At 35.9% G+C, this 14315-nt stretch overlaps 1 protein-coding gene across 1 annotated transcript in view; it reads right to left on the bottom strand.

Annotated features, from left to right (window-relative positions):
* CFAP47 (cilia and flagella associated protein 47) overlaps positions 1-14315 on the bottom strand; it is a 353360-nt gene that overhangs the window by 214642 nt on the left and 124403 nt on the right. Inside the window, exons 40-41 of the mRNA XM_075714741.1 lie at positions 12713-12799; positions 247-323 (exon numbers count right to left, since the gene is read on the bottom strand). Coding sequence (XP_075570856.1) covers positions 247-323; positions 12713-12799 — 164 coding nt within the window. The remainder of the gene's footprint in view (positions 1-246; positions 324-12712; positions 12800-14315) is intronic.

The following is a 14315-nucleotide window of genomic DNA, read 5'->3' as shown; positions in this document are numbered from 1 at the left end:
ACCCATGGGCCCTTAAAAGAAGAAAAACAGATTTCTTTTTTTTTTTAATGGTAAAGTCATTAGGACTACAGTGCAACCTTAGAGATCATTTCACTAAATTAAATATATCAGAAGACGAACTATCCTATAAACGAGTTACTGAGCATACCCATAAATAATATTTACTTTAGATGCCAAAATCTTTCTTATGTAGATACTCTAATTTCTACTGTAGTGACACAAGAGGTATTGTACAGAGGTACTTACAGCAATTTAAGTTGTTCTCTTCATTTGGATCTTCAAGCAGTGCACCCTTTTTATAATTTAATATGTTATTTTCAGAACTAAAAGGAAAAAATAAAAATGAAAGTAATACACTAAAGCTGGACATTTCTATTAGTAATAGATAGCTTCTTTTCCCTTTTTATGAATAAATACTGGAAAAGGAAATGTTTTCAAGAAAAAAAAACAAACCACATTTTGGAACTGTCTACCTACCAATAATGTTAAATAACACCTCTTCCACTTAAGTCAGTAGTCATATTTACAGCAGAGCCAGAACATGCTCCCTTCAATTAACCTGTATAGTATCTCTGCAGTACTCATATAAGCAAAATTCCATGTTAAAAAAAAAAACAAATATATTTTGCCAGTCAAAAATACTCCTGCCCAATAACGCTTCTGGGGGAATTCAGCCCCAATTCTTCTCTTACCATTTCAATATTGTATGGGTATAGGCAAAGAAGATTTGTTCCCTGATACATCATGAAGTGGTAAGGCCTTGCATTCCTCTGATGCTCTCACTTGGCTTCCTTTCAGTCTTTCCTATTTTTCCCCCCAAAAATACTCTATAGAAATACACCTAAGTATCTGCAAACCAAATTCATTTCAGATGCATTGTGCTCACTCTAGGACTTACATTCATAGAACTTCTAGACATGTCTTTAGACTGGTGCTTCTTACAGAAACTGATTTAGAAAAGTAACAGTCTTTCCTTGCCCCTTATAAGAACACACTTCAGATACTAGATCTCCTCTTAACTTTTTTTTTAAAGCCTCAATTTTTTTCTCTACTGCTCTCTACCTTCTTTCTAGCTTAACAGTCTCCTCTTTTTAAAGAAAAGGTAAGCATTCTGCTTTATTCATGATAAGTCAGTTACCTTATCCAGGTACCATCCTGAGAGCTAACTGAATCTATTAACTTTTACCTGCCCACCTAGGGGTCAAAATACCTTTAACACAACATTAACATTTAGAAACAATAAAAATAAGACATTTAAATTTAGACTATTGTAGCATTAATTGTAATTCCTGGTATATACTTGTATGGTTTGGTTGGGGTTTGTTTTTTTTTTTGGTGATACACACTTTTATGTAAACATTTTACATTTATTAGCTCAATTAGAAAACAAATCAGCAGCTCATATAGGTAAAAAAATGGGAATTATCTAGTAAATTAAGGTTCTAGCCTATGGCTTTGGAAAGTCTGTTTATGTCTCCAGTGCTTTACTGGAAACCTTGTATATACTACTAGTCATTCTGCCAGAGTCAGAATTCATGGTTTAAACTTTACTCTAATCTAAATTTTAGCTCTAATACCACCTGGAAAGGAACTCTGTCCAGTGAAGGGGAAATTCAAATTGTAACTGCTCAGCAATGGTAATTCGGGACCAAGGAACAATCTGGCATGGAGGGCAGGAATGCCAAAACCAGAACAACTCCCTGTAAGGCAGCAAAGTTTCGCTTGCTGAAGAGATAAGAAATGACGCAGCAGCGTCTTGTAGCAATGGATCATGGAATGCAAGTGCTCAGGAGCCACTTTTGGTAGATAGAGCTGGTGCTGGGGGATAAACCAAACACTGGGTTAAGGTGCCTGATGCTGATGCTCATAGGATTGCTGCTGGTACAAGTACATACAAGGAATAGGCTCGTGTCGCATCTTTGCGGACTCCTTGTAGAGCTGTTTATGGCAGTAGGTCTCTGCCCAATGCATTTGTTCATTAAATTTTTATATTTAAGCACAAATGTGCGCTTAATTTGACCCGAGGTGTACAACAAAAATTCCCCAACAGCAGTTCAACAGGTGTTAACTAAAGCTAACAAATCCCTTTTTTTCTTTCCTTGCTTAGGCCTGGAGAAATACAGGAAACCCAACTCCTGTGTACAGTGGCACTGATTTCAACAGAAGTCTGAATTTATGGGGGAGTGACACTACCACATCCTAGAGAAGGTTCAGACCTTAGTTGCTTTCATTTCCTGAGATACAACACTGTTGAAATGTTATCTCATTTCAGTTTTTCCAATTAAAATGTTAGTGGTTTTATTTCTGCTGCTGTTGTCATTTATCGTTCAGTGCAACTGCAGATTTCTGGCCTCAGAGACATTGGTATTTCACCATCTAAATTTGAAAACTTTATCTGTGGGGAATATTATTTTAAATGTAACATATTGTGATTGTCATGAATTATTCCTTTTTTCCCTTCTTTGTCAGCTTAATAAATTACATTTTTACAAATAAAGAAAAAGTAAACTGTGGATCTTGGCTGGAAATGCACAAGAAGTTCATCACTTGGAAGTTTGCTTTTTCAATAGTAAAGGAAATGAGAGGCTCATTGGTTTATAAAGTCCTATATTTAACCCAGTAGAGTCAATAGAGCATTAATAAGAGACATTTTTACCTTATTTTTTATATTTAATTTATATATATTCTTAAATGTGGAGACTTTAGTTACTGCATAGAACATTAACAATTAGGAAGACTACATTTTATAATCTACAAGTCAACCATTTGAATAACTCCTATGTAGTGTAACATATCATTAGCTTTAAAAGAGGTCCTATAATTTCTATTTGGAATGTAAAACAGTAATGTTTTGGGTTTTATACTACTACACCTCAACAATAAAAATTTCTCTAAATAATTTTTAAAAGTTCATCACTAAATGCAACTTTCTAATTTATGTATTTGAAATAAATACTTCTATTCTTCAAGACACACTATTTAGCTTCATCACATGCATTTTGGTAAATTCCCTAAGGTACTTAAATAATCTCACTATGCACCAGGATTTTAAATGATGACGTGTACATTGGACCATACAGTGGATTGATTTGGCATCCTTCCCCCTGCTATTCATAAGTATTTATAACTCAGAAGGGCCAGATAAATGTTTTAATATATAAATATAAATTTTATAAATATATAACAATTCAAAGACAGCTTCCTGCATGTTTTCTTTATAGATTTTAAAATAAAAATCTAATTTTGTGAATTCAAGCTTAAAAATAACATGTAAGTTCATATTTATTTAATTATTTGTTTATTCATCTATTTTTTTCTTTAGATTTTTTAAGTCAGATAGCCACATCATAATAGTAAAAACCACATCACCACACATTTTATTATAAAACCAGGGTGACTTTATACAATGTTATCTAACCTAACCGAGCCCCAGGACAGCAACATGTTTAAGAAATTTATTAGGAAATCTACTTATAGAATCATAAAATCATTTAGGTTGGAAAAGACCTTTAAGATCATCAAGTCCAATCATTAACCTAACACTGCCAAGTCCACCACTGAACCATGTCCTTAAGGACTACTTCTACACATCTTTTAAATACCTCCAGGGATGGGGACTCCACCACTTCCCTGGGCAGCCTGGTCCAATGCTTGATCACCCCTTCAGTGAAGAAATTTTTCCTAATATCCAATCTAAACCTCCCCTGGCACAACTTGAGCCCAATTCCTCTCGTCCTATCTCTTGTTACTTGGTAAAAGAGACTGACACCCTTCCAGGTAGTTGTAGAGAGCGATAAGGTCTCCCCTCAGCCTCCTCTTCTCTAGGCTAAACAACCCCAGTTCCCTCAGCCGCTCCTCATAAGGCCTGTGCTCCAGACCCTTCACCAGCTTCGTTGCCCTTCTCTGGACACGCTCCAGCACCTCAATGTCTTTCTTGTAGTGAGGGGCCCAAAACTGGACACAGTATTCCAGGTGCAGCCTCACCAGCACTGAGTACAGGGGGACAATCACCTCCCTGCTCCTGCTGGCCACACCATTCCTGATACAAGCCAGGATGCTGTTGGCCTTCTTGGCCACCTGGGCAATATCCCTTTTATTAACAAATGAAATCAGTAAAGCTAAGTAAAACATGGATTTTACAGTAACCCTAATAAATGTTGAGTGATCCAAATTCAATCCAGTAAGTGCAAGATCCAGATTTAAACCATCACAAAAAAAAAAAATCCCATTGGAATTCTGTATACCAAGGATGCATGAATTGCAACAAATCAATAGTACTTAAATTTTTTAAAGCTTGTGAGGCATGATTTTTAGACTGAATTTGGCATCTTACATTTGCCATTTTCAAAATCTTTGTCTTTTTAACATCACAGTGGAAATTAATTACCTAAAATAGGTTTTCTCTAAAATATTCCTTAGACTTTTTTTCTTTTTAGTTTTTTCCCTACAAGAATTATACAAGCAAAAAAACACTTGAAATTTACTTTTGTATACATGGATTACAATGTTTCTGCTCACAGAATAAATATAAACTGGGACACAATTTTCCATGATTTTTTGTACAAAGGCAAATTTTACTCTTGGCTCTTTGAGTAAGTATGTGGAATTTATACTACACAATTAAGAATTAGAGATGTAAAATCCCCATGTTAATATGTAGTTCATGATCTTGCTAGGAAGGATCAAATCTCATAAGAGAAGATCTTCAAGCAATTTCTACTAAAAATAATTCTCTTCTTGTTTCAGTTAATTTAGTTCACATGCAAGGTTCATTTCCACAAGGTTATAGCCCTGAAAAGAGGATACAACAAAATCTGGGAACAGCAAAGCTTGTCCTTCTGTACCTCTTTTACACCAAGGCTACAGGAATGATCTATATTCACTAACAATCATTCACAAGGATTTGTCTGAGAAGGGAGTGAAGGGGATGAGCCTTAACCTAAACACCTTAACTCTATTCATGACAATATTGCTTTTCAAGTGTATTTGAAAAGAAAGAGATACTTGGAAAAAAAAAAAATCTTACAACAAAATCTGTTTATTCTCACCCCTCCCCCAAGCAAATTGTGCTTCTTACCATCATACTTCCTTGATATTACTTTATAGTTTTTTCTATCCTTCTTCACGAATAATTTCTACCAGTGTTGACAGGAGTTAAGACAGTGCAGTTACATTTATGGAATGAGAGTTTTGTTTAATTTACAACGAGCACAGAGCTCATAGATGCTGAAAACTATACTGTAATGTATCTCAAAAAAATACTGCAAGTAGAGTTTCAGCTCTAGACTCAGGTGTAATATTATCCACACATAAAAGTCATTCTCCCCTAGCAGTAAAATTTGATGAACCAGCTTAGAGCAAACAATTATTACATACAGCATTTAATAGCTATTGGGTCTCCCTAAGAATAAATAGTTAATCTTTCTGGGCCAAGAAAAAAATCACAAATTTAAATAAATTGACTTGTAAAATTCTCAGAATATGTTACCCTGGAGATTCATTTTAATACCTATACTTAAAGGCCATTTTTCAGAAAGGAAAATGATCTCTGAAGTATGCAAGTACAACATACTATTTATTCTGTACTTACAAATAAATATCTCACATAAAAATACAAAAATACAAATTTTATATAAAATGTCATCTCTTTCAGTGCTTTACATTTGAAGCAGAATGCCAAGTCATGATTGCAAAAACAGAGACTACAGCAGAAGAATCACTGTAAAAATAACAAATTGCTCAGAAGCTGCATGAAAAAATGTTAACATAATAAGCGTATTACATGGAAATTACACATTGAGAACATAAAGAGTGGGGTGAACTATATGTTGAGTAAGTCCTACTTTCAGAGTTGAATGACAGAGAAACTCATTGCATTGATTTGACATTGTATTGAATGTCTCTCATTGTAAATTTATTCTCATCCCAATGAACAAAGAACCTGCAGATAAGTGAAGGGAAAGGGAAATAAAATCTTGTTGTGGAAGACATGTACATTGTGTCTCATTCTTCTATAACAACAAGAAATAGCATCTCATGCAATAATAAAAACAAAAGGAATATAGTTAAGATCAGGAAGGTATAAGAAGCATGGTGTCCTGGTTTCAGCTAGGATAGGGTTAATTTTCTTCCTAGTAGCTGGCACAGTGCTGTATTTTTGGATTTAGTATGAGAAGAATGTTGATCACACACTGACGGTTTAGTTGTTGCTAAGTACTGCTTACACCAGTCAAGGACTTTTCAGCTTCCCATGCTCTGCCAGGTGCACAAGAAACTGGGAGGGGGCACAGCCAGAATAGTTGATCCAAACTGCCCAAAGGGCTATTCCATACCATGTGACGTCATGCTCAGTATAGAAACTGGGGGGAGTTGGCCAGGGGGGACTGCGATCGCTGCTCGGGGACTGTCTGGGCATCGGTCAGCGGGTGGTGAGCAATTGCATTGTGCATCACTTTTTTTGTATATTCTTTTATCATTATTATTATTATTTCCTCTTCTTCTGCTGTCCTATTAAACTGTCTTCATCTTAGCTCATGGGTTTTACTTTTGTTTTTTCCAGTTCTCTCCCCCATCCCACCGGGGGGGAGGGTGAGCAAGCGGCTCTGTGGTGCTTAGCTGCCGACTGGGGTTAAACCACAACACATGGTAATATTCTGAGTCTGGCTCAATACATCCTCTTTCAATACACAGAGAAATAAGGAAATTGATTAGGAGAATAGCTTAACGCTGCCATAAAATAAGTCTACACAGACAGTTTGCTGCACCTGGGTTGGGGCAGTCCCCAGTATCAATACAGACTGGGCAATGAATGGATTGAGAGTAGCCCTGCACAGGAGGACTTGAGGATACCTGTGGATGAAAAATTAGATATAAGCCAGCAGTGTGCACTCGCAGACCAGAAAACTAGTCATATCCTGGGCTGCATCAAAAGAAGTGTGGCCAGCGGGTCAAGGGAGGTGATTCTGCCCCTCTACTGTGCTCTGGTGAGACCCCACCTGCAGTACTGTGTCCAGCTCTGGTGTCCCCAGCACAAGCAAGACACACACCTGTTGGAGTGGGTCCAGAGGAGGGCTGCAAAAACAGTCAGAGGTCTGGAACACCTCTCCTATGAAAAAAGCCTAAGAGTGGGGGTTGTTCAGCCTGGAGAAGAGAAGGCTTCGGGAAGACCCTATTCTGGCCTTTCAGTACTTAAAGGAGGCTTATAAGAAAGATGGAGAGAGACTTTTTGCAAAGGCCTGTACTGATAGGACAAGGGGTAACAGTTTTAAACTAAAAAAGGGTAGATTTAGATTAGATACAAAGAAGAAATCCGTTATGATGAGAGTGGTGAGACAGTGTAATAGGTTATCCAGAGAAGTTGTGGATGCCCCATCATTTGAAGTGTTAAAGGTCAGGTTGGACAGGGCTTTAAGCAACCTGATCCTGTGGAAGATGTTCCTGACCACGGCAGCGGGATTGAAACTAGATATTTAAAGGTCCCTTCCAACCCAAACAAATCTATGATTCTATGGTATTAAGCCCGCAGTAGTGTCCTATCACACCTTACACACCAATCATTCTTCTCCATATTAACATTGAAGTCTACTGTATAAAAAATATCACTGCTGAAGAACCTGAGACAAGTTCCAGCATCAAGCTTGTGCATGTGCTGTGTAGACACAATGGCAAAGGATCAGTGGTCTACTTGTGAGACTAAGCACATTATATCACACTATTGATCAGGTCTCTAAGTCTGATAATTCGGGTATTAGAAGTGATTCAGTTTAATAGAGGGAATGGTGACCGAGCAACTTCACAAACTGCCTCTCGCTTTGGTTTTTTTGCAAACACATCTTGTCCCTTCTAAAGCAAGGTTATTTTACTGTGCTTTAAATGAACAAAAAGTTCTGCAAGAGTAAGTTACAGGTGAGGGTTGGTTTAGGAGGGCACCTCTCAATTACTTGGTGCAAAGACCTGGTTGAGACATAGAAAATGGCAGGTGTGAATACTTCCAATTCATTCTTGCCATGGTTTCGTCTAACCAGTTCAGACTTGTACTACAAATTACTTACATACCTGTGCACCAGTGAGAAACAGTTTAGAAGCTATCACCTCTGAGTTGCCAGCTACTTCTTCCTACATAGCACCACAAAGAGACTGGGTTTGCCATGTTACCAGGTATGCCAAAAATCAAGATCAAAAGCAAAATCATCTATGCAGTCAACATAGATAGTCTGCATACATCATCATGTTGTCATAGCTATACATGTACAATAGTCTACCTCTTCAGTCCAGGGTACAAACAAGCCAATAACTCTGTTTTCTGTCCAACAGATTCTCAGAAAATGAAAATTATTTTGCTTTCTGTATTTGGAGCCAAATTTACTAGATGACCTTTTTAGTCCCTTCCAGTTCCAGATTTTATATATTACTGAGGCAAAAAGAAAACTGAAAAGTGCCAGGCACCATGGGGAAATCTTAAGTCCACATAGCAGCAACTTGATCAATGAACTTTAGAAGACAGAAGCAAGTAAACATTTTATTAGAGAGAGAAAGGACACAAGGAACCACTTATTAATGCACTAATAATACTGAAACATTTGAACACAAAACTCACATCTAAGATATTTGCCAGTTTCCATACTCCGTGGAATAGTTTGTGATCTCAGAACTAGACTAGGACAGAAAGTAAAACAGGAGCTGCCCAAAAGAGGTAGTATGGCTTACATTAATATAGATCAATTTCTAATATATCAAATATTAATCAGAATTGTGATGACTCCTGATAGTATATTTCTAAAAAATATTTTCTGAAACAACGGGTATTAATGCTGTCTTACATAACCTATATTACATAGAGACACAATGGATCTTTATTTTTTATTTATCCTATCAGTAAGTAAATACAGGTATTCTGTTTAATGTAACTTTTTGCTTGACACATGAAACTGCTTAGAATGAAAAGTATAAGAACAAAATTCAGAAAGTTAAAAATATTTGGATTTTCTGGTATTATCTCTGGTTAAAAAAAAATAAGTTATATACAATATTCTGCAAAGCTTGACTTGAAATTCATTAATCAATCGTTCCTTTTTTTGTTTAGAATGAGATTTTCTTGATGTAAAAATATTTATCCACATTCACAGCTTTTTTTGCAAATCAGTGTGCAATCATAAGCCATCCTTATGACTCATGGACACTGTAATGGATACTCTAAACTGCTTAGTCATGGTCTTAGAATAGGACTATTAGTGAATCATTAGTATACCTTCACCACTTCCTAGTTTTACAGAAAAAAATCTATGAAGGAAAAGGTAGCTATTAAACATAACCTTGAACTTTTACTGTTATTCAATACTTTTTTTAATGGGCATTAGTCAAAATACCAACATGCTTGAAAACTACTCATGGGTAGTTTTATATTAGAATTCCTGGGCCATGCGGCGTGCATCTCTCCACCTGGTTCTCCTTCTGCCACAGGGAGTAGACCATGCTGGCACATAGATATAGGCCAAGGATAATAACTGAAGTGTCAAGGGCTTGGAAAAGCACAGACAAGCGTATAACTTGAAAAAATCCAGGCACATGTATCACAGTATATGTAAAAGGAAAACTAGGCCAACTGGATGAAAGAAAAACCACTATCTTTCTCACCAAACATCATGCAGCTCCCCATGGACAAACAGGTCTTGCCTGTAACCACTGAATAACAAACACCCTGCCTCAGACATGGGCTACTGTTTAATTTTTTTAGCTTAGACAGCATTGTGTCCCAGTAAGGTTATAGTTTGTCTGGGCTCTAGCTTCAGATTGGCATATGTTTCTAGTCACAGCATGATGAGCCTGTGCCACAATGACTAAAGGGTTGGTCTCCTCTTTGGTATGAATGACACCATTTTGAGTGCCTGTGATACTGCCAGAGGGGAAAGGCAGTAGGTAAGAAGGCTACCTGCCACGTAAAGCTCGTTACAGTGAGGTTCAAAGTGCTGTGTCTGACACATCTGGGGGCATAGTATGAAGATGCAGAATGAACTATGAGACTGAGGAGACCCACTTGGACCTGCACGGATGATTAAGTTGTTAGGATCGAAGCATGCAAATGGCATCAATCATGTAGACACAATTACTTGTACAAGCACCGATTTTCCAGTATTTTTATGCTTATGGAGCACTCGGAGCAATGGGCCCCCATTTCACAGAAGGCATTTTCTGCATTGAACAAAAGAATAAAAATAATTGCAGGTACAATCTTCTTACTGATCAGTTATGAATTGCACGCATACTAATTTTTTAACACAATTTCAGAAGTTTGTTATGTTCCATTCAAGAAAAAATCTTCTTAAAAAGAGCACCTAAGTGGCTTCTATTATCATAGATAACAGAAACATCTAAAATTATAGCAAATCAGTACTGGAGATTTCTAAAGACTTAAGATGCCCTCAAATCAATTTCAGTAAAAGTGAGGCCTGGATGTATGACTAAAATTACACTTTTTAGGCTGATTTATTTCCTAGGGATAAATTAAGCTGAAATATGCAGGATGATGAAAAATCCTTTTCTATTTCAACAGCTTCTGATACATCTAAGTACAATATACTAGTAAAATCTGTAGACATTGATGGAGTTACCAGAGTGGCTCTATTATTTTTTCTTTCTTTGTAAGAGGCATTGGACAGTAGTTTTAGAAAATCACTGTTTTGTCCTAAGAGAATTTTTAATAAGAGTTATACAGTTTTCCAGTTTATTTCTTCTCCTGCTTAAATTGAAGATGGAGCCCTTTACTCTGGCATATGTTAATGGCATTTGAGTTCTAAATATTATCTATCTCCCCCATCAGAAATGATAGCATATGAGATAATGAACACTGTTTCTTTATTACATCACATTTTGAATCACATTCAGAAAAGACCAAGGGTCTTTTTGGCAAAAAATGTGTACAGAAGTAATGTCCAGTCAAAGAAGTCCAACATTTCTTTAGTAGGCTGAGAGTTTGGAGATGTTATCAGAGTTACTGGTAGTTGCAACCAGGCTCTTTTTTTCTAGCATGCATTACATGAAATAGGCATGGCTATTCCCCTTGGATACAGGCCTTGCTAAACATATCTGCAGGTTTTGGACGAAAATCATTATGCTAATGTTGGCTGCACGTTTCAAAACTAACAATCATTAATCACTGGAGGTTCACCTGTTGTAGCACACCTGATAAGTGTAGCTTAGCTGTAAGTGCATAAAGTACACAGGACGCTGACAATCAGTGCAGTCCACAGAACACAAATGAGGGACAGAATGGCATTGAATGAATCCACCTAAAACGTCTATGTAATAGTGTTCTGGTGGCTGTAGTATTCTTTCTTGATAGTATTTCTGGGCTGGAGTATTTTTCACACGTATTGTGAGAGGGCTGCTGATGGTGTATTTTCAAAGCTACATCCTGCCTCTATAAGAAGAAACCTGATTGGTCACACTTTGGTTATCTTACCTGTAAGCTGACTTCTTGGTTCTGTTGGGGATTTTTTAGCTACTATACTATTCCAGCTGATGATTATAAATACTGGTCTATGAATAATTAATTATAAAACATGGTTGAAGTGACAGAAGACTAGAGAAATGGATCTCTATAAATAAATTGCCCGATACGTGAATGCAAAATCTATCATCAAAAAGACTTAGAATTAACACTGTGACCGAAAAACAGAGTTATTAAACTGTCAATTATTAAAACAGTGCAATTCTTAATATCTGACAAGTTCCAAAAATTGTTTCAGATATTTGTGGTAGTTCTTTCTCTATGCTGGGCTACTTCTAGAGAGTGCCATGAATTTTAGTTCTCAAACCCTTTTGATTCTCTCTTTCTCCTTTAACCTTAACTATCAGTGATTCTGATTTACATCTCACCTCCTCAATGCCCACAAATACTTCTGCCTGTTCATCTAAGCTTATTGGTATTTATCTCACTGTCTAACAATTAAAGACAGTGAAGGCAGAAATACCTTCTTTCAGACTATAGGTCTTAAGCATAGATCTTTGTTTGTATCTCTCCTTGACTCCCATTCCAATTACTCTCTGGTTTTTATTCTTTGTCATTTTATTATCATTACCATGCTTACTTCGAACTCTCCTTCTCCATCCAGATTTCCTATTTGTTCATGGTCAGTTAAGCAATAATGTCTAGATACAAAATTATGTTAACTTATATTGATATATCTGCACTAATAACTTCTTACTCTGTTTTTTCATCTCCAGGAGCCTACTGAACCTGTAATATTTTACACTTCAGCACAATTAGAATTCTATAGACTGATTATTTCTAAATAAAAACTTGACCTTACTGTTGCACCTTCAAATATCTCTACCTTCTTCATTCCAAGTATCAGAACTAATCCTGTTGTAGTGAACTGGAACTAGTTTTCAGCATTTCAGTCACCTAAGTCACCATGGTTGCTCCTATCCCAGCATCAATAGTTCACCTTTCAACCCTGCTTTCTCTAACACATTTTCCAAATGGCATATTACATCCATTTTTATCTTTTACTTGATATTAATCTTTTCTACACTGTTTGAGCTAAGTTATCTGTTAAGTGTTTGAAAAACGTTACGTAATTCTACAATATTTCCATGTCCTAACTTATAATTCTTTACAATGAGTATGCACACAGCTACACACAAAGATGTAATACTAATAGAACTGTATAATTCAATACATTATAATTAGAAATTGCCATTTAAAACTCACCTGAACATCTGCTCTTGTTTTACTTGTTTGGCTTGATATACTTGCTCTGGATGCGTTAAGCAACTTGTTGATTCCAGCAAAATGACCCTGGAGTATGGCAAGTACACATAATCACATTTTTAGCTTGCAGAATGAAGACAAAACTCAGCGTATTCTAACTTTTAAATGAAAGCTTGTTAAAGAAGCTTATTATTTTTAAAGTATCCCCAACTGAAAGAACTCTAAAAAAAAGATTTAAACAGCTTTTAAAAAATAATAATAATTTATTAATTCTTCTTCATTTAATAACTTAAAGCATTTTGCAAAATTTAAGCCATATAATTTTTAAAGCTCATGTAAGCATTCAAAATCCTGAGACACTTATTCAAGGGTGATTGGGAAATACCGTAAACTCATCGATAACATAGGTTGATTTGTAATCTTAGGGATGGTCTACAGCCATGTTATGACATGCAGAACAATTTTCAATTTTCTTTTAAAAAAAGAAAAAATTTAAACCAGAAAAATAATGCCCATTTCAATATTAAGACAAATTATATATATACTTTAAATCAGAAATAATTTTCTGAAACGTAATTTATACAATGATCTGTACTAAACTAAATGATTGAATAATTGAGTCATTTGCATTTGAAGAAAAAAACCTCAGGTAATTTTATTTTGCTTTTGTAGATAATAAATCTATTAAGATAGAGTAAATTGTGATTTCCCTGATAAACCGGGGAACCTGAAGCAACAGCTTCACTTTAGTTTTTCCTCAAAGATTCTGATCTTCTTTCCTTTTATGTACATTACTTAGTTGATAGAATGGGCAACATCTAACAAACAGCCAAATGCTAGGCAAGGACTAGTTTAGGGTGCAGAATTTACAGCTTTTGGAACTATCTGACATTTGCTATACATTTGATGTGAGGTCAAAGAGGCTCTCATATTTTTAATTTGTCCTTTTCTTAAATTGTACTACATTATACACCTACTTTTAAGATTTTCAGCCCAGTTTTCTGTAAAAGAGCTACTTCGTTGGTACCACAAGTGCATTTCCTAGTGTTATTTGCAACTAAGCAATGCACCCCCTGATGGAACGCTAGATGGTTCAAAACACTGGAAACACGATACAAAGAATCTTTTATTTTAGATTACTGGTTCAAATGTTGCCCAAATTGATATTTACCTCAAGTAGTTGTCAAGTAGTTTTTGAGTGATATATATATAAAATTAAATTACTTCATTGCCTTTAATCTATTCTTTCCAAGAGAGTTATCCACATCATAGAACTGATTACAGGCAGTCTCACTGACCACCTCAAGGAGTTTAAAAAAAGAAGCTAAATAAACTCATATGATTCCCACATAGGAGGCTTATGCCAGAGCACATTGCTGGAGCAGTGAAAACAACCCTATTACAGATGTCTATACCAAAACTATTCTGTGGATGAAAGAGAAATTTAATTTGCAGTCTATGCAACATGTATATTAAACAGATCAGTAAAACAAGCTAAAAATGTTATGGAAAATGGTTCTTGTAAATGAATGACATGAACCACTGTTTAGCTCTATAGACCAAAGACAAAATGTGGAGTCAGATCACATAAACAGATTTTAAA

The sequence above is a fragment of the Pelecanus crispus genome, chromosome 1 (assembly GCF_030463565.1).
Source record: "Pelecanus crispus isolate bPelCri1 chromosome 1, bPelCri1.pri, whole genome shotgun sequence".
NCBI lineage: Eukaryota > Metazoa > Chordata > Aves > Pelecaniformes > Pelecanidae > Pelecanus > Pelecanus crispus.
The sequence above is the reverse complement of the archived record's forward strand: the minus strand, read 5'-3'. Positions and strand labels throughout refer to the sequence as shown.